Genomic DNA, 22070 nt, shown 5'->3' on the forward strand with positions numbered 1-22070 from the left:
AGGTATGCATGACTTGATGATTCATTTCTACAGAGCTGTGCATTGAGAAATAAATACAAGACATGCAGCATAGTCCAAAATAGGACTTTTAAGTCCTATAAGTAAGACTTATAGTAAGACTATAAGTAAGAGTGTACTTACCACTCAGGCTAGATAACTGTTTGAAGGACTTGGATATTTGTCTTTTTCTTCCAGGGGATTACAGATTCAAGTCTTTTTTTTTCAACCAGGACATAACATTTTTTTCTATCAATTCTGTGAAAAGATAGTTGAACATCATCTTCTGAACTTCAGAAAATAATTTAGATGAGATATACATGTATGCATATATAAACACCGTACATTTTGTTCTTGCATTATGAGCTTTTATCTTGAAGGATATGTGTTTGTAGTATCGGTTGAAATTTCTTCCAAAATCAATGTGCTATAATATAAACTATTCTTCTAATGTATGGAAGGTAACTGTAATTTTTTGTTCTTATGAAAAAAGGTCATAAGAAGTCATACAGCTGGGTCTAGAATCAACCCCACCATGGCTGTTGACAAGCAGTAGTTACAAAGGGGACAGGAACTGCTGTGATGTGAATCGGTTCAATAATCGCATAAGCACAGAGGGACAGATTGGCAAAAATAGAGAAACTAAGGTGTGCAAGAAATTCCTGCACACCCACCATTTTCTGTGTAGCTAAACGAATTGGAGGAAGTTCACAAGAAAGACAGAAGGGGTTTTTCTCCACTCAATCAACCAGCAAGATTATTGCTGTAATTGTTCATTTAATTATTCAATACTGTTTGGGAGGAGAAGTCGTTTGTAGCACAGTTATCTAACATACACCTGGCATTGATGTCTCGTTATCTAAATAGCAAATCATGTGTTTTTAATGCAGTTTTGCAACTTGCATTTTCAACTGCTGAACTTGTTTATGTGAAAGTAGGAGGAAAACATTTTTGCCCGCAGTTTTCAGCCATTGGCTTTTAATTAAAAGTGCTGCATAGTGCCACTGCTCGCTATCACTGGAGAGGATCACATTTTTCCATACTGATAAGAAAAACTTTGGGCCAATATTAACCTAGAAGGGCACCAGGGATTCCTAACATGAAACAAAACCATGTTCTTAAATCAACATTATTTAAAATTTGGAAAGACAATCTCACTTTGAGAGTATACATGTAAAATGTTGGTCACTATATATTTATGTGTCCTTAAAAGTTAAGGAAAGCAAATATAATCAAACTGAAGTGATTTCTTCTTATAGAAATCATGGATTCATTTTTGCATAGGCTGCATTTGATGCAATGCTGAATTACTCTGCTTAGGTAGAACAGACTGGTGTGCAAATTAGGGTAGGTTGGTTTCCAAATTAGCTATTTAGTTAAAGTAGAAAACATTTGACAGTCTTTATACAAAACTTATTTAGATGGTGAGAAAGTAGACTAGGAAAATAGTGCATATCACCAGAAAACAGGAAAACATGAATTTTAGAACAAATGCGCTATTAACTCACTGTGTGAGCTTAACCATGTAATTTTCTCTCTAAACTTCAAGCTATTCATTGATTATTAAAAGCTAACGCAGGATTTAACACTTCCTGAAGTATGGTACTGGTGAACATTCCAATACTGTGGTTTTGGGCGTTTCTTTTGGTAGAAACAGAAATGGTAATAAATAGTATGAATTAATATAATTTATTAGGTGTCTTACAGTCCTTAATAAATTCTTTGGCTATTGAAAATACCATTTTTCTAGATGCTTAGAGAGCTTTTACTGAAACCATCTTCACTAAACGGAGGAGTTGATCATGATAGGCCTCTGAATCTGGCTGTGTACCTATTAATCTCATGTATTGTCTTGAGAGAAAATGGAGAACATTGGTAAACAGATAAACATCTTCAACTACTACTAGTGAAAGGGGACATGTAAGCCTGATGGGTAATGATAGACAAAATGTGTATCCAATTTTTCTTGTCCACCTAAAAGAACCTGAAAGACAAAATTAATGAAATGCTAATTTTCTGAAACTCTTGCCTTGATGGCAAAGACCTGGTTTTGAACTTGGTTTTGACTCTCAGATGTGTAGCCTGTGCAACGCTGTCATCACTACGCAATTTCTGCACTGGGAGGGAAAGTGCATTCTCTTTAATTTTGGTTAAAATGTTTGTCACCATGGCAATGTTGTGAAATCTCCATTTCAATCTTAATGGAGACACCAATTATGCAGCTTCATTTGTGCAAATGGTAGTTCATATTCAGGAGACTGAAGTGAAATAGGAGGCAAAAACAAAGGCTATGGTTTCTCTTCTTTGGGCACTGATGAATTGTCTTACAAAAGATATTAAAAACTTTCCTAAAGTTTTCAAATGTCTGTTTCCCTGCAGGAAATGCTTTATCATGATGGCTGAGGGCAGTATGCCCCTGACAGTCTATCAATCTTACATAATCCATAAACATTCAGGACCTCATCTGATATTCCAAACACATTTTAGCATGTGCTTTGTATTGGAGGCAAAAAATTGTGAGATACATTTCTCTAAATATATTCTTACATAAGAGATGAGATTATATCCTAGACTGATACATTCAGTATCTCTATGTCTACCATATGTTTAGCAACGTTATAGGCCTATCTTGAGAGGACTTTGTACAGTCATCTTTGCTGTTGAAGGTTTTAAAAAAAGATACTTAACTAGTCTTGACCTATTTCAAGTATTGATCAAACAGTTTTGTATCTGTTATATACATAGGTTAGTGCATTAGTTTCTTCTCAGCAGAAAGTTTTAAAACTGCAAGGATTTACTGTTTTGAAAATCAGCTGTTACTTCCCAATAGCTCCTATTGTTCTGCAAGGGCATGCAGCCTGAGCACTGCTCAGAAATGGCTGGAGATTTGTAGAATCCAGAAAGACCACACATTACACATCTAATCATCCCAAGACTAAAGTGAGCATAGACAGCGTCCACTTATGTAAAAATATAAGTATCTAAAATTGATGAAATGTCAGTTACTCTGACAGACCCCTTACTGCTGTGATTATTCAACAACACGTTCGGACTCGGTTTATTCTGATGCCTGCTTTTTGTATTAACCAGTCAATAAAATTGAGACTTAGCAGCCCATTTTCAGAGGTGTTGCTAAGGGACTTGGCCTATTAATTAGGCACGCATATGCATCTCTGTCTTGTGCTTTTAATAATAGACTAATGAATTAATAGTGAGTAGTAAATAACCCAGATTTTTAGAGGATCTTGTACACAGAATTATCTCAAAAGCCTTAAGTGCAGCAATTGCTAGGATGAAACACAGCACTTCTGTATGCCAGGAGCCTTGCATAAAGCCTTGCATTAGATTATGTTAAAGGAAAGGAGGTGAAGAAAGGATCCAAATAACCCTACGTAACAAATCCAGAGTAGGAGCTTTGAAAACTGGAGGTGGTCGGGACATTTTTTTTAATCTCATCAACACTTTGAGCAGTTTAGCTCTCTCAAGAGCGTATGGCTTTTCTGCTGGATTTCATTCAGAAGAAAGAGCACCACAGTCTGAAACAAGACTGCTGCCTGCAACTCCTGACCAGCCCTGCCTCCATAACAAGCTCACAGAGGCTGTGCTTGAAGTTACGTGGGCTAACATTGCCTGCCTCAGGAAGTTTAACTCCGTATCAATCTTGATGAAGAACAATTGGAGAGCAAAGATGATTACTACTGAAATTTGTCGTCTTAAAATTTCATTTCATTTGGGGAAGTTTGCTCTATATTAAGCTTGCAAAATGATTTTGGTAGCATCCCTCTGGAAACTGATAATTTTTCTGTGGATTTTAGTGCAGAATGAGATCAAACTTCTGGAGTAATCTCTGTACTAATCTTGGACAGGCTGGAGAGGGTCCAGAGGAGGGCCACAAAGATGGTCGAAGGACTGGGAAGCCTGCCATACGGGGAAAAGCTGAGAGAAATGGGTTTGTTCAGCCTTGAGAAAAGAAGACTTAGGGGAGACCTTATCACCACGTTCCAGTATTTAAAGGGTGGCTACAAAGAAGGTGGAGGCTCCCTTTTTACAAGGAGTCACATGGAAAAGACAAAGCATAACGGGTACAAGTTCCAATTGAACACAAGAGGAAAATTTTTCACAAGGAGAACAATCAGCCATTGGAATAATGTCCCCAGGGAAGTGGTGGATTCCCCAACATTGCACACTTTTAATATTCAGCTGGACAGGGTGCTGGGCCATCTTGTCTAGACCCTGCTTTTGCCAAGAAAGGTTGGACCAGATGATCCTTGAGGTCCCTTCCAACCTGGTATTCTATGATTCTATGATATTGTTTGTCTTGCACATTAATACAGATTTGATTTAATAAACCAGGGTATTTACATCACTAATCTAGAATCCAGTAGAGCAGTTAGCAACACAGTACAGTGCATGGGATAATCTTCACAATGTCACTGTTAATAGCATTGCCTGCTTAAATACAAGCTTTGACTGACACATTGTTTTTGCTTGTTGCTGAGCTGCATCTCAGCTGCTGTGATGGAGCTTGATGCGGTATATCCGCCGTTTTCATTACAACATCGTTTTTTTGCTGTATGATGTTGCAGCTGTTACAAGCTTAAAATTGAAATCGGTGCAAGTTCAGCTTGAAAAATATTTTCAGTTACTAATGGATTTAAAAACAAATGTAATATCACATGCTTGAAAAGTCATTTTGCTTAGAAAGTAATACACATCTTCTCTTTGCCCCCTTAATCATTTAATAAAAATAAATATTTTTCACTCAAAAGATTTAGGAACGCATAAACTTTAACCTAAAGCATTTGGTAGAGATCACTTCTAAGATAGACAATGTTTTTGTTTGCTTGTTCTGTAATGTTTTCTTAGGGTGAAAAGGGAACTGTAGGTGAACCTGGACCCAGAGGACCATACGGCTTGCCTGTAAGTTACACAGTTTGTACACGTTGCGCTTTTCATCACTCCTTGATTAAACTTTGTGTGCTTTATGACTGCTTTTCACCTAGCAATACAATTAGTTAGAAAAGGCAAAGAAAGATAATAATCCCTGATAGTGCAAGGTCACTGGTCTGTATCGTAGACTTAGATTCCTACCCATGCATGCGGTCATGCAAAAGTAATGAAACAGACCTGACATGAACCAGCAAGAGAGGGAAAATCCAGAATGCGAGTGCTCTTGTTTCTGCAAGCTGTGGCCATCAGCTGTCTGGGGACCATGCGAGAGTGGCAGGAGTTCAGGATGAACTGTGGAAAGCTGTGATTTTCTTAATGTCAGTAAGTTGCTTGGATTTCCGTGCATTCACCATTATATTTTTGTTTTGTTTGACACTTCAGAGACCAGTTTTGTTTTCATTTCTGTGCCGGGTGCTCAGAAGCCATTTGAGAAGTTCATTATTGTTCATTCATAGGTGGAGATGGTATGGTTTAAATCAACCATTTAAATTATATTATCCATCTCTAAAATATGAGTTAGAATTTCCTTTGGCCTAACGAGGATGGCCCCAATAAAATCAGTTGACTTACTCTGTTTACTTTGCTGATGACTGGGTCAGGTGTGCACATATACACATGTCTGTTCTGTACTTCGACACAAGAAAAGCCGTGTAAATGTGCTTGGCCAGGCACAACCAGCCTCTGCAAGAGACTTGCAGTGTTTCCATACCCTCTCCAGTCTCATCTATTTGATTAATTAATTTAAGCTGAAATACAGACTCATGGTTTAATTGGATCCATTTACTTGGATCAGGAGTCAATGACTAGAGACAGTTTTCAGACTCCGCAGAGTGTTAACTTTGCTTGCAGTGTATGTTTATCTGAGGGTCACTTCTGTGAGTTAAATTTAAAAAATCCAATTTCTGTTTCCCCTTCCTGTGAACTAAAAGTGAAAAAGGATAGGCTTTTATGTATTTTTAGCTTGCTCCTGGAATCTGCGTACAAACAAAATTTTACAGTCAAGCAAGATTTTACAGTCAAGTTATCAGTTCCTGGAAATGTTAAACACTGACAGAAATGCCCTTCACTAACGGCAACGCCGTGTGTACAGCCTTAGCAGCGTGGGGTACCGCTGTATAAAGGCAGCACAGAAGTCGGGCATCAAGGTAGCCGTTGGCATCACAGCTTAGGGACGCTAATGTAGTTTATATGGTTCTTTGGCAGGGCAAAGATGGCGAGCCTGGCCTTGATGTAAGTAATATGTATGACCAATGCACTCTTAATGGTAGGTAAGCGTCTTTCAAGAAGTAGCTTACTGCGTGTAACACCTTTGTTTCCATTTAGTGTGCATGCAGTACATACAGAGAGTGTGCTAAATGTTGTATTTGCTCTTTCTCTGTGATAAAGAGGACAAAGACTATGCAATATACAGCCCCTTATCGACAGACCCCACCACAGATAGTGCTTAGTAATACAAGTAGTTGGGCCTTTGGAAGTCAATAGGCTGAAAAATTGCACTTGGTAAGAAAATAGACTTGTCTCAGTCGTAGAAGAAGGACGAGTCACTAACATTTGGTTAAGTAAATTTATCCTAATTAAAGAGAATAATCCCATAACCTGTAAGTGATACATTTCAAAATATAGACTCTTTCTTTGGCATGCTAAAAAGACTTACTGAAAGCCTTTTTCTCTAGCCCTACATTGAAATCCCTAACTTGGAGGAGTCTTTTCCAGAACATACATATGCTACATAGCATGAACTATTGCCATTTTTAGTGATATTAATTTCCATTGCTGGCAAAATGACTCTACCAAACATTGTGACTTACTTGTCTCACATGCTCTTCCGTGCATGCATGTGTGCACACCTAACACACATATACATGCAAAGCATGTAGTGAAATCATCTTTTTTGATGTTTTCCAAGAGTATTTGAAAGCTTAACCTGCACGTGAATAAAAGTCGACCTGTCTTTGTCCATTTTGTTTTTATAGGGTTTCCCTGGTCCTCGAGGAGAAAAGGGTGATATAGGAGAAAAGGGAGAAAAGGTGACCACAGTGTTATTAACTGTTGCTTGATTCCTCAGCCTAGTCAGTTCTGCTGTCTTTATGCTATAAATTGTCCCGTTATAACAGCTTTGTTTTTACTGTGTGCCAAAAGGCAGGTCACAGATAATAGGCAAAATAATGAAAACCCACTAAAATTTACGCACAGAACTAGTAATATCAGTATGTCCTAAAGCACACATTGGTTTTAGGCTTTTTCTCCAATCCATCTTAACATTTGTTGAAAATCCTTGCCAACCTGGAATTTTTAATGCAGACCACTGAAATGTGTCATTGTGGTAATAATTTTATACTGAAGACCTCAGTTCCTTGGCAGTATTTGCAGCATAACTGTTGAACCATGCCTGTACATACTACCTGTCCCACACCAAATGCATAAGGACAGGAAATGTTAAAATTTTTATGTTTGGCAATGTCTTACTTACAATTAAGTACTTTGTTACTTGGGGATTGAAATTAAATCATATACTCTACCGTTCTGGTAAACCAACTAGACAGTGAAGTTAACAGAAACAGCCTAACTTCATTTTCACTGTCCAGACACAGTGACTTGGAAATATGTTTAGTAAAAAGCAATTTAGGACTAAATGCGTGCAGAGAAAGCTCATGAGCAAATCTTCCCTATTTCTAACCAACACAGAGCCCAGTTCCTAAAACTGCTGAATTAGCACCACACCAAGACACATAATATAAAAGTTCATACACAGACCAGGTGATTTTTTTAGTTAAGACAACTATTTTTGCCTAGCTGATGTGTACAGGGTCCACTTCCCATCACTGTATCTTAAACAAGAAGCAGGGTTAAAATGTCAACATGAGTTCATCTCCTTTTCTGTCAGGCAAAACACTTCCCAAGAATGCTCTGATAAGGGTACTACAAAGTGTATTCTTCCCTCCTGTCCCTTGTTATATTGCTCCTTTTGAGCTCAGAGATCAGCAGTAAGGTACTGAGTTTGCAGAACAACAGTTGCTTAAGCAGGTGCTCTATGAATATTATAAAGGCAGTGTCTGACCTGGCAGAGTAATCACAATGAATGGTGAGCTCTTGCTTGCTGTCAAAGACCTCAGATCTGTCTGTCACAAGCAAACAGCTTTTCTTTTTGAGAACAGTTATCAGTGGAAAGGCGTAACTGATAACTGCCAGCTCTGATAGGTGACTGGCAAAGTGGCCAGCCTGTGCTAAGTGGGAGTTACAGTAGGTGCCAAATCGAATGAGCTTAACAGTATGTTCTCATACTGGGTTACATTAGAAGGGTTGTGTCCAGAAGATTTTTCCCTCTCTAATCAGTCCTGGTGAGGCCGCTTGAATACTGCAGATAGTATTTGGAGCCTCCCAGTTCAAGAGAATCTTGAGAAATTGGAGAAGCAGAGGGCTACCAAGCTGGCAGGGACCTGGGGCCTGATAGAATAGGTTGAAGGTGGACTTACCTTAGTCTGACAAAGAGGAGGCCAAACTACTTGAAGAGGAGATGCAAAGATGATGGAGCAAAACTATTCTGCATAGTGGCAAATGGGAAAACACCACAAGACCACAAGCTGCTCCTGGGAGGTTCAGAGGGGCCATTAGGAAAACCTTGTTCACTAGGAGGGCAGCATGTCACTGTGACAGTATTCCCAGAGAGGTGAGTCACCCTGGTCTTGCCTGACCTGATCTAGGGTCAGTAATCATTCTGCTCAGGATGGAAGGTTAGACTAGGTGAGCTCCAGAAGTCCCTTCCAACCAGACCTTCTGAATTTGTGTTTCCATGTACAGCTAGAAATGGGCAGACAAAATACAGCGACCAGAGACCCAGAAGATCTCTGGAAGACAGGCTTATATATAGATATGATATCATGTGAAAATGGAACAGCTGAGATTCTTGCACTCAGGATGTAAAACTATCTTAACGTCCTAGAGTCCAGCATTCTGCTTTTGGCTATTAGTTCATTATTCCCAGAGACTGACTAAATAGCTCAAACACAGGACCTCCAGTTGCAAGAGGGCAAGAAAGTTGTGTGTGGGAATTGTGTGTGGCCACAAGGCACAGTTAGGCCCTTTTTGGAGTTCAGTTGCAATTCAGGCTGCCCACGTAGCCTTGTTCTCTTGGGCTACAGGACACATCTCCTAGGAATTCTAGCCCTCCATCCCCCTAAAAATTCAGAAAAAGGCAAGATCTGTTTCCGGAGGAGAATTCATGGGATAAAGTACTTAGCAAGTCTGATAGATATTTCAGAAACCATGTTATCTTATGGGCTTTCAGACTAAGAGGATTGCCAGGAAGTCTGTAGAGTGAAAATGGAGATGGAATCTCTGCCTTAAAATTTCTCAGAATGCTCAAAGGAAGTTGGAAGGCAAAGGAAGGTCTTTCTCAGTGAAAAATCAGGGAAGATACAGTTGAGACCTCTATGAAAAGAGACTTGTGTTGCACAGTTTTGACACATTTTTTCCAGAAATGAGGGAACACTTAAATCTTGCAAATAAACTGGTTTCACTAAAACCACCCTGGTTGCATCAATAATTCCTTTTCCAAATGGAAGGCTGATTCTCAAAAGACACAAAGAAATGCAATTAATAGAAGCTTTAATTGTAAAAAATTTTCTCAGTTTTGATGTTTTTCCTTATGTAAGTTACTAATTGTCTATGACCAAATTGGTGTAACAGCACCCATTTCAATAGAGAGAAACCAGCTTACAGGCTGAGGGTACAGCTTCCGATTTCTTGGTTTTTAAATATTCCTTACGGTATTGGCTGTTAGACTCACATCGCCCAAGCTGAGATTAGTGAGTTTCTAGTTAAGAAACTTAATTCAAATTGTATTGCAAAAATATATATCATTACTAACAATCTGTGGAGAACCAGTGACACTTGTTTTTTTCACAGAAATGCTATGATAGGCAAGGAATAAATCTTTGCTTCTTCAATTTGAAATGAGTCCTAGACTGATGATTTTTATTTTAGCCTGTCAGTAGTTCTGCTACAGTGAAAGCAAGTCAGTGTTTGCATTAGAATGTCTGCTTAACTTGGCTGTAAAAAAATACTTTTCAAAGGTGTTCTAGCTGTAATTACTTATATAGAATTATAGTCCAGGAGCATGCAGCACAAAAAAGGTTTGTACAATTTATTTTGTATTTTCAAGTTGTATGAATGGAAAAAAATCCTTTTAAAAAGGAATAACCTTTTACAAAAGGTAGATACTGTGTTGTGGGGAGAGGGAAGGAAGGAGGGCCCTGATCGCAAATGTGCAGTTGTGTCTCTTGTTATAAATATTGACAGAGGAGTATGATGTGTCACAACAGTGGCTGGAAAGGCATCATCCGTTTCCCGCTACACTCTGCATTGATGAAAATCTGTGCATGTGAGGACTGGAGATTGTTCCAATCATAATGGTGTTACAGAAGTGCCCCAAATTTGTATTTTTCTAGGCACTTAGGAAGGACAGGAAGGATTTTTTAAAAAAAAATTTTTCATCAGATGTAGATTCTCCATATCTCCTGTGGATCTCCCTAGTTCAGTGTAAGGAAGTAAAGATTAAGAGACAAGAACTCAGTCCACGGAAAAAATAGTAAAATCCAGACTATTCTCTACAGATGACTGCTGCAATGGTTTGAATAAGCTCATAGGTTTGCCCTGCAAAACTGGAAGTTTAAATAATTTAAATAATTTAAATAAAGTTTAAATAATTATCTGCTGACTCGTAACAGAAAATTTTGGAGTATACATTTTGGAGTATTTTGGAGTATACATTAAATTTTGCATACACTCACAGCAAATAAATAGGTGTTACATTGAGCACAAATAACATGAGATTTGACCCTGGAAACTGTTGGTCTTCTGTGCTGTGCTGTCAGGTTTGTAGGTTTAAGATGAAAACTTAATCAACTTACATATCCGGACCTGTGGGGATTTTTTTTTATAATTTGGTAAAGGGTAATGTTGGGTTGATGTTTTCCGTAATATTATCCTGAGTCTTTTTGGCACACAGAAAAGATAGACAAGAAACTTTTGCTCCTATCGTGTCATGAATGCAGTGTTTTGTTCATGGAAAAGATTTTTTTCATTCGAATGTGTCAAGTATGCTATGATATTAAATGAATAATGTGCTTTCCTTCCTTTTTTAAATATGATGTAGCTGATTATTTTTTAGTTGTGTAAAAATGCTTTTTCTCTCTTGTTAATGGATTAAGTCTTTCTGTACTGGTGTGGAACTAGTTGAATGTCTATTTACTATGCTTCAGCAAAATCCGTCTGTCTTTCCAAAGGGGCATTCCTTCCTTCTCCTTCTACCTTCATTCCTTGCAATTCCTCTGTCTTTTTTACCCTTTTCCTCACAAATTAAATCCTCCCAATAGCCACAACCTCGCTTGCTGGTTCTCCAATGTCATACTAATTTTCCTATGACTATTTTTCCCATTTCTTTGTGATATTCCTGATTTACTCATCCTTCCTATCCCATTTTTTACAATCCTAGTCCAATTTGTTTCATTTTTTTTAACAGAACCTTTTTTGATTTTTGTGAAATTGAGAGCAAACCTGAAACTCATTTACCATTGTGATCAACTGGTGTGAAACCAATTATAAAATGAATTCCCTAAACATCTTATACTGCTTGAAGGTGAGGTCATCTTTGCAGGTCGCTTTGTTGAGGGGAGTCAACTCATTTCCATGAGTAACTAAAGCATTGGGAGTTTTACGTTTAAAAAGAAAACTCAGTGTGACATCAAAGGACTGAATTTTGGTAAAATAAGTAGGTGAAACATTGCCTGCAGTAGAGAGAACATTTAAGTGTTGTAATATTTAAACAAAGAATCTAACTATCACTTCTGATTACTTTACGATACCAAGACATTATGAAACCATTGAAAGCACCTCTCCATCAAGCAGTTTGGATGTTTTGATTCCTGTAACAGGGTTTGAAACAGAGTGCACCCTCAGTGATGTCTGTGGGTTTCTGTGGACATCACTGAGAATGGGCTTTGTCCCAGTCTCTTACCAGAGTGCAAAGGGTCAGTTCAGCAAAGGATGTACCAGGCCAAGTTCACCCTTGACATGACACCATGCAAGTTGATAGAATTCAGCCAGAGACCAGCCATCCCTGTGAAGCATCTGTGCCACAGGTCTTTTTTTAGAGAGACTATGCTGGTGTACTCTGCTCTCGCAAAGTTACACCTGACTAGTGACAAATCTTCTAGGCAAGCTGACAAATTCAGCTTAGGGAGTATGTGCACTTCAGTACTGTCCCTTAGAACAGTAGGAGACCTCGTATTTTGGACTGAGGATTGGGGGGATTTGCAGATTTGCCTCTGTCTCAAGAAATCAGTGATTTCAAGCCCTGTTCTAGGATTCAAAATATTCATAATACTGATATGAAATACCAACACAAACTAATACTGAATGATTGCAGTTCTTGCTTGTGATCATATAATTTATTTTTCCACATAATGCACCATCCAAACCAGAACACAGTGGTAAGTGTCCTTTCAGCTCTCCATTGGCTTAAAAAAGAAAACCCCAAACTTTTAAACCAATCTTTCTTCATTTTTTTTTCCAAAAGAATGAAACTTGTTTTATCCAAACCATTGTATCCACAGGGGGAAAAGGGAAAGAAAGGCAAAAAGGGGCCTAAAGGGGAGAAAGGAGAACAGGGTGCTCCTGGATTAGATGCACCTTGCCCATTGGTACGTCTCACTTGTGTATTGGACTATTGATCATCCTGCTGTAGACTGATGGAATAAGAAATGAGAGGAAAGGAACAAGCACCAGCTACTGTGTCACCTTTGCCCTTTGTTAATGCAGCCTTATCTCAAGTTCTGGCAAATTCTGGAGCAGACTTTGTTTGTCAACCTCCTAATTTGGTTTAAAGCACCAGACTTAAGACCTTCAAGCTAAATTTGTGGCGTTTGTTGGTCGTCTTTTTCATTATTTTCTGCCGAGCATGTTGAAAGGAACTGCATTCGAGATGTGCCAAAGTCAGTGCCCCACAGGTTGAAATCACACCATGGCGGTCAGCTTCTTCCTCTTGCCTCTCCACTGTTATTTGTTCACTCCAGCTAAGTCAATACTGAAGGCATTTCCTTGACAGTAACATTGCAAGTTAATCTTTACAAACAGGGATTCCGTGGAATTAAGGGGGAAAAAGGGGAGCCAGGCCAGCCTGGCCTGGATGGGCTGGATGCCCCTTGCCAATTGGTACAGTATTTCTCTTTCCTACCAACCCTGCATGCGGTTCCTTTGTTTGTAGTCAGCCGTTCTCAATGTAAAGTAATGGGGTTTTGAGCTGACTTTACATTATTCACGTAACACGTGCATGTGCATGAACAAACCAGCTGCTTCAGTGATCATAACCGCAATGAGAGAACACACGTTTTTGTTGACACCTCAAACCTAACTCTCAGCAGTTTGCTCCCACATCACATGGCAATTTATAAGTTTGTGTCCTTCCTACATTTTCCCTGAGAATCGTTTGTTTGTTATTTTCCTCACAAAAATACCTATTGCCTTACTCACCCTGAACGCAAGTCTTTGTAGAAATCCAGCACAATGTCCACTTCTAATCAAGTCTGATGCCTTCTGTCTGCACTGGCTCAGTTCTTCACGCTAGCCTGTCCCAGAGCTAATCTGCACCCTGGACAATCCATGCAGTATTGGGTGCATGTTTTCAGGATTTGGCCAAAATGAGTCATGTACAGAATGATGTAAATATTATTTCTAAAAATAAAGTCATAGGTTTCCAGTAAGCCAAGCTGGAGCCCGATCTCCCAGACCTTACACAAGTAATATTTTGGGTGTCTGGTCTGTTCATCAAATGGTATTCAAACAGATCTGGAAATGAAAAGCTTACCTGAGGTTTGTAAGAAGATAACGGTCTGCAGCCCAAACCCTCACTGTCTTTGTTATTTAACGTCTTCAATTTAATGGTCTTACCCTTGGAACTTACCTTCCTGGAATACACACGACACTCCCCACCCTATGTTAGCATGAATTCAAGTTCCCACCTATACTAAAATGCTACTTGTTGACCCTCTCCCTTGTACCAATCTGGCAACAGTGATTTTTACTTAATGGCAAAGTAAGTTTAAATTTTTCTCCATTTAAAAAATAAATTAAAAAAAAAAGAAAAGGAACAGTACATAACACATTTCCTAAAGATAGAAGGAAGATTTTCTTTTTAATTGTTCGCAGTAAAATTTGATCTGCATGTTCTGATATTGTTTGGTGGTTAAGCACGGTTCCCTAAGATGAATGTTAAATTAAGTAGATTTTATTTCAACTATAGCACTTCTAATTTGAATTCAATGGATTTTAATCTTAAATACGTAGCCCATTAAGATTAGTCCATAGTCCATTTTGTTTGCTTCCAATTAATGGTAACCATATCTCATATTTTGTTGGGGATAATCAAGCATGCCTTTGTAATTTAAAAATGTTTCTCTGTATTATCATTTATATCTGGAGATTCACTAACAATCACTGATGGATGAAAAAATATTCTGTTCGTAGGTCATTACTAGAATAAGCTGCTAAGCAAACAGCACTGTTTGTAGCTTGAGGCAGCAAGCCATTCCCATCAGATTACATTCAAGAATTCTCATTAACCGCTATCTTCACATGTAAATTCACATAATAAGCATCGTTATTCTATATTCTAAAAAATACCAAGGCCTGATCTTTTTTTCTTCTCATATATAGTCTAGTAACATGATATGTGCTCCTAATTGTGAGCATATAACTCTTTGGCTAAGCCCTGTATAGCCACGTAAATTGGAATTAGTTCCATGAAAACCATTATGACTGGTGAAAAGTTGTCTGTGATCTTACTGGATGCCTGGAAATACGTGAAAGTAGGGTGGTGACAGAAAAGAAACGGAGTGACTCCTACTAATGTAAGAAATTAGATAGCTGTATTATCCAAGTGATGAAATAGTCAGTGCTGCTGTACTGCCCTGCTCCCACCACTGATGTTTTCTTCCACTGTGCTACTTGAGGTATGTTCAGGCCTTAAGCTTTTGCTGCTTCATTCAAAAGCTAAAAATGAAAGTGAACCGAAAAGATCCTACTCAAATTTGAATGTTGCCGTCTTATCGTTGGGTTAACTTTATACTAGGGCCCCATAAAACACAGTACCCTCCAGATAAAAGTGATAATATTTTTTTGCTCATTGATCTTGTACGTTCAGCTACAGATTGTTGTGAATAACAGATTATATTTTAAATAATATGCAGCCTGAGCTTTAATGGCAGCAAGAAACTGATGAAGGTGTTCTAATGATTTAGGAAAAAACAGATCTTTATGGCAGAAAAGCACATGTTGTAAACCTCTCCTTTGGCTTTTCCTTAACCCTGAGGCCGAGAGAGGAGATAAGTTAGGCACTGATTGCTACTTATTAGATAAAAAGTCAGAGCTGCTTCAGCTGTTCTAACAGATATTGATGGAATATCTATCCTGTCAAACTTAACTATGTCTTTCCCCTCCGCTTCCCCATTGAAACAGGGTCCCGATGGATTACCAATGCCTGGCTGTTGGCAAAAGGTAAGATGGGCAGAGCTTTTTCTTTCCAGGGGCAGTATGTCCTTGGCACACAGAGAAGCCTGTCACAGCCATACTGGACAGTATCAGGATATACTTCAGAGCCTGTTAGGCAGATATTTGCAGCGACACAAAATAAGACCTCTCCATGACAGTAGCTGGTGTGACGAGGCTGTAATATATGTAGAAGTAATAACTCATTGAAGCAGTGTCGTAGTAACAGTTGGCGTTAGATTTCTGGAAAGTCCAAGACTTTTCTCTTTCATATGAAAAGTCATACATCCTTTGGTTTCTGCACATGATCACTGCTTCCCATTCTTTATAAAAGCTCACGGATGTGGCATTTTTATCAAGTATTTATATTGATCTATCATGATATTATTTTTCTGGGATATCTAGAAGACCAGTGCATCCTGCCCTTGTCTTTCCCTTACCTTTCTATTCTTCAATACATTCTCCCGGTTATTATGTTGTATGCTAATTTTAACCGACAACATTATTTTAGTGAAGACTTAACCTAGACAGTGCTAGATTTAAAAGCATAGTATTCAGAATAATGTAGGTGGAGGGATACTGGCGTATAATACATTAGAAAACATAAAGCATAAGTGACCTCCTGGATGCATTTATCTCTGAAGAATAGCTGGTGCTGGGGAAATAACTGTCTGTATTTGCAACTCTGTCGTATCTATGTATTTGGAATAGAAATCTGAAATATTGATTTACTAATTTGATTAATCTGTACCTCTTTTTGTCTCTGCAGTGATGAATCTAACCTTACAAGCATGAAGTTGTGTATATAGTGCTCCACTTTTTGTATTTATAGTTGAAAACTGAAAAATTTATTTTACAAGTCTGAGATATGTTTACATGTAGCTGCTTCTACTTGTTTGCAATAGTCCATGTGTACATCCTTTTTTCACTTACATCTGCAGTTAGATGATATATAACTGCAGGGTAAACCTGCAAAGATTCTCTCTCAAATGAGAGAGATCTTGATACAACGATCAATAATAGAAATCTGATTATTTCTGTAAATTCTTATATTTTGGCTTGTGGACCTGCATGGACAATGAGTGCCATGAACTAGTTTACAACAAATTGTGACCAAATAAGAGCAAAACGCTATGAAATGTACTGTACCAGCTGTCGTTGGAGTTTACTGACTTGGCTTCCATGTCCATCTTAAACACTTCACTGTTTCATGCCACCGTATCTGCTTGTATGGACTAAAAGCATGAGTTTGTGTGCCAAACCTGCTTGTTGTGTGATCACGTCACGTGCTAAATGGCTGCTCACGGTGACCTTTGATTCCAGCTTCTGAATCGTTTCCTTTTGTCATCTCAAGGGAGTCACACCATGGCTTATTGCTAAAAAGAGATAAACCAGAGGAGGATAGAAAGAGGCCTTGAATTTTTGGGGGATAGCGTTCCAGCTGCAGGTGGATGGCTTCCAGTCTTGCGAGTCGCCTGGCCCCTTTGATCAAAGAGGGTCCCGCCTGTTAATCAGCACCGGTTTGCCTTGCACTGCTCACGGTCGTGAAGACATTCACGATAGGCCCTGTCGAGTCCTTAATCGAGAAGGAAAGAAGTTTGAAGAAGAAACCAGACTTCTCTGTGGGTTGTTTGAAAAGGTTACAGAGGTGCTGCAGAGATCATTTGATGGCAGACACCGCCTGAGACCAGAAGCTTCTCAACCTTACTCAAGGATGGACAGAGTATGTGCTCTGCATGTTGTATGTTGGGACTGCTGGAGGAAAAAGCATTCTTGAGGCAGGGATGAATCGGAACATCCTCCAGAGGAGGAGGATAATGGAACTGACCAGGGACGTCTGTACCATGGTGTGGTTTTCATGTGATTCAGTTTAAATTACACAAAACTAGCTGAACTTCTGTGCAGAATTTTGGAAGCTGTGGTTAATTTTGTTTCCTGTTCCCATAACTGTTGCCATAAAGGATGCATTTCAATAATGTACTCAACATTTGTGATGATGGCATTGAAGAAAATACTTCAAGCCACGTGTTCAGCTTGTTTCAGTATTAACAGTTTCTATTTCAGAGTCTTTAAGCCTTTAAGTCTAAAAAAGAAAATTTTATTTTTGTGTTTCACAGGCTGATTTATTCATCTTGCTCTTTTTCTGCTGTTACAGTGAACTTAGTGGACGTTATTACTCAAAAAACATTGGAGAGAAACAAGTCTGTGTGATTACCACTGCACACTTGCCATCGCATTACACTGTTAAAGGTGTCGATATTCCTCCATTTCTGTTCAGATGAGTAGCTTTCTAGAGAAACACTGGCAAAGTTTTGCTTCTCCACTTTTTTTTATTGCTAGAAATACTTAAATTTGTGCACATTTGTAGTTTTTGCCACGAGGTATTTTTTTTCCAGTTTTGAGTCTTCATATGGTGCACTGTAGTTAGTTTGAGAGACTAGTTTATGAGAAATGGTGCCATATTTGGCAGATGGAAATTCTTTTTATATCACTTCCGTTCCTGGTGTATAGCAGGATGATCACAAACTTTTTTAGTTACTTTTCTGAGAGTTGTCTTTCATACGTAGACCAAAACTAAAGTTGAGGAAGACAGCCTGTCTCCATCCATATGCGGGCACCTTGCCCTTCCTGGAATGCACATTTTTCCTTGCTCCATCAGTTCTAAATCGTGTGAAGATGGGGACCTGCTGTGGTTGCACTTTTCGTATTGCTTCACAATCCTAGATCGATGGAAATGCCACTGTAATGCCATCTTTCACTTTGCTAAATCTTTACTGTCATTTTGGCATATCAGAGACAAAAAAAGCTTTTCATGAGGGAAAATTTTCCATAGATTTTTAAGACTAAAAATCAATTTAGTGGCCTCCACCTAGTAGTACCTTACTAATAAAAACACAATTCCAACACTATATAGAGATATATACTGAATATATATATATATTTACTACTCAATTCCATCTTTCCAATAGTAAGAAATAAACAAGTGTTCACAGATCTGAGGAAAAATGTTTTTCTTTGCTTAAATTTTCAGAGATGCGAGTATCGATCTATTTGAGTAATCATGATTACAATAGTAAAAGCCTTCACATGGCATAGACTGAATATAAAGTGTTCATAATCAGAGTGCTACAGCAGTAATGTGAATGAGGGACTTTCCAGAAAAGGGGACAAGAGGAGCACCATGTAAGCCCTCCGACTTGCCAGTTTTAGTCTGCTTGTTTAAGAAGCACTATCTCAAAAACCAACAGGCTGAGGAGCAACCTGCCCACCTAACAGAAAAGCGTCTTTTATGCCTATGTCCTGACTTGGCACATTTGGCTAGGTATATTAGAGATGTGAAGACTAGAAGTTGACTGTTTTTATAAAATATCAAATACTGGCAATCATGCAGTAAGATGAAATATTTCTTAAATGTCCCTCGGAGTGTTCAAATGCAAAATAAATTAGGATGTTTATTATCTGGCTAGATGTTTTAGCAAATCCATATCGAGAGTGTCCACAAACACAACTCATTTAAGTAATAGCAACAAGATAAAGAGCTATTAAACGCATGCTGTCATTAGCTCTTTCATGTTTTTAAAACTCGTATATCTATGCTTTTAAAATGTCCTCATAGCACCCGTTTCTATATGCATTTACAAAGGTGGCAGAACCTTTGTTCATGATGTCTTCATTCAGGACATAATTGTAGGCACTACTGTTATGCGTTAGTCAAAACTCAGTTTTCCCTTAACTCCCTGACACTGAGACCCTGCTGAGGAAACACTTAAGCACCTTTATTCATGTTCTTTGCTGTCTTGTAATTTCTTTATTTAACTCCCGGCAGGTAGGAATTTTTTTTTTTTCCAAATAATTTAACAACTTTTTAAAGCTTCTGTATTGTTCGATTATTAAAGCTTCGTTCCTTTTCAATGACTGTGGGTGAACAGCAGATAAACAGTTTAATTTGACAGGCGAAACTACATACATGGATTTGACATTAATATTTGCTTCTCAAGGATTGACTTGAAATAAAATCTAGCAGTATCTAGAAAAGTTGCATGTTCAGTACAAGAAAGAAAAGAATTGGGTTTAATATTTCATCAAGAAAAGCACCCTGTGAAGACTTGCAACATGTTTCTTTTGTTTAAAAAACCAGCTATTTTTGGTGCTAGTATATCTTTTTTCTTTTGATGGCAAAGCTACAGTTTGAACCACCTGCGTGGTGTTGTATCTTTCAGTAGCATTCCTCCAAATAGGTATGATCTGTTTTGTTTAGTTTGTGACAGGAAAAGTAGTTCCTCTACCAGTCTTTTCAGTTGTTGGAAATGTGTAGTGGTATTAGTCTATGCAGTTTCTATATCCCTGACTTTTCCAGGTATGATTTATTCTTGTTTCTTTGAGAGTTTTCAGTATTGTTTCATACCAAGTTTTGTAATCATCTGTTACTCCAGTGTATTATAACCGCGTCGTGCAGAAGTCCTGCTACAGAAGCAGCAAGTCTTTTAAGCACTGTATGGAATATGTCTGACATACGTGGTCCTTGTCTTCATATTCATAGATTAGCTATGGGGAATCTTTCTTTCAGGATGCTTTGGACACCTTTTTATTTTTTCCTGAGGTAAAGCATGAAACGTTAATTCATGGAAAAATGATACAATGTATTTTTTTGGTTTATATTTTTATTTATTGCTGATTTTGATGTCACGTTCTGATAGTGTAGCAAGGCAGAATGACACTCTTCATCCAGCTGTTTAAAAAACTATTTAAAGCTGTTTAAAACTATTCTTTTAGTCTACCATGTAAGTAGTATGAATGAGTTTCAGAATGGTCAAATCCACATACCTACAAATGTGTAAAGTATAGAGTTTAAAAAGGGATAATTCTTAAGATTGATGTACAGTGCGGAAAGTTAGCGTTGGCCCCGCTGAGCGTTAGGCTCGAGGAAGAGCGCAGGTGAGCATCGGTTACTCAGTTACGCCAGCAGAAGAGACGATGCAACCCCAAATGAGAGGAGCAGACCTCTGGTCCTTGTGGGAAGGTGGTGCTGCGTGAGGCTGGGGGCCGCGTCAGGAGATGTGGTTCGCAGCCTGGATCCCGTCAGGGTTTAGAGAGAGAGTTGTCCCACTGACCGCCGCAGAACCGGGGTTGTAAACCTGGGCTCAGCCATGGAAGGCTCTTCACTGGGCTGTGCCTCCCTTTCTCCAGCAATGAAGGGAAACGGGGAGAGGGACGCATCCTTCCCTCGCAAAGTGCTTTGTGACACGTGGAAGGAAGGACCCAGGGCCCGTGCTTAGCGACATGGGGAATATTATCAGCCTCAACGGTGGGGTTTTGCCTAAATCAGGAGCACTTCGGTGAGTACAAACTGCAGAGACACTCCCACTCTATTGAATGGGAGGAAGATGTTCAAGGCACGCAGAAGTTGATGTTTCCTTTCAAATTTCCTGATCTCTGCTGCTTGACCATCGTAAATTACATTTTTAAGTCTCTGTATTTTACCTAATGAGAGACCTAAATTCTCACACTAGAGAGTCACACAAAACACTAATATCTGCAAAGACAGTGGTCAAAAGTAAGTCTAATTTTTAATCATTGCAAAAAAATTAGTCAAGTTCAGTGACCAGAATTAAAACTAACACCTGCTATTGATTTATTTTATTTTGTTTTTCCTTTCTGCAACTTGCTATTATAGATCTGAATGTTGCTGTAATGTACAAATGAAGATTTTCTTGCACCCTCTGTTATTGAAATACTTTATATGGTGGTTGGATTCATTAAATGCTGTTAGAAACAAGTGCCTGCCACCATCATTTCTGACAGAATTTGAAAAAGATACTCCGCAAAACAAGCAGAGTTTCTATTTTAAAAAAAGGATTTGGAGTGTGGTTTTTGTTTCATTTGTTTTTAAATGCATCCAATTATCAATGCTGCTTGGAAATTGAATTTTCTTTGGAAAACAGGGGGCCTTAACTTAACCTGGGACCGTTAGCGTTTTACTTGTTTCTATTTAAAAAAGAAATTGTATGAATTTCCCAGATACCATTGGTACTTGCACACTTCTCTGAAGTATTATGAAGAGTTGGGTTGGTGGAAGAATGTTTTACATATTGTTAACATATATGTGGATATTCTTATATTATTGTACATGTTTGGGAAAATATCACACAACTTTAAAAATGTTACTAAGATGTATGTATCTGACTTTTTTCCTTTGGAAAATATTATATATTTTTATTTGTATTTTTTACTTTTTTAAGTTCATCTATATGTGCCGTTATTTTTGTATTGCAAATGGTCTCATAAATGCAGTAGAAGAGATAAAAATACAAAGAAAGTAATTTGGCAAGGATTACAATGCTTGGGGGGGGGAAACACATGGGTCAGTATCATATTATCAATACTAGAAATATTTTGAGTGTCTTAGCACTGTAAATATGTCACGAGACCTCTTTTGATGAGTAGTGTAAAGAATGGCAAGGTTTTAATCACTCATTTTAATTTGTTATTAATTACCACTTTCTTGTGGCTTCTGGTCCTGACTTAATTGAACCCAATCAAACAGCATGCTTTTGTTTTTATTATTAAAATTTCTCCTTGTT

The 22070-nt window shown here is 38.3% G+C and overlaps 1 protein-coding gene across 1 annotated transcript in view; it reads left to right on the forward strand.

Annotated features, from left to right (window-relative positions):
• COL25A1 (collagen type XXV alpha 1 chain) overlaps positions 1-22070 on the forward strand; it is a 323508-nt gene extending 301438 nt beyond the window's left edge. The window contains exons 34-38 of the mRNA XM_063336217.1: positions 4864-4917; positions 6921-6974; positions 12561-12647; positions 15460-15498; positions 16259-22070. Coding sequence (XP_063192287.1) covers positions 4864-4917; positions 6921-6974; positions 12561-12647; positions 15460-15498; positions 16259-16261 — 237 coding nt within the window. The 3' untranslated portion in view covers positions 16262-22070. The remainder of the gene's footprint in view (positions 1-4863; positions 4918-6920; positions 6975-12560; positions 12648-15459; positions 15499-16258) is intronic.

Source organism: Chroicocephalus ridibundus, chromosome 5, assembly GCF_963924245.1.
Source record: "Chroicocephalus ridibundus chromosome 5, bChrRid1.1, whole genome shotgun sequence".
In the NCBI taxonomy this organism is placed as follows: domain Eukaryota; kingdom Metazoa; phylum Chordata; class Aves; order Charadriiformes; family Laridae; genus Chroicocephalus; species Chroicocephalus ridibundus.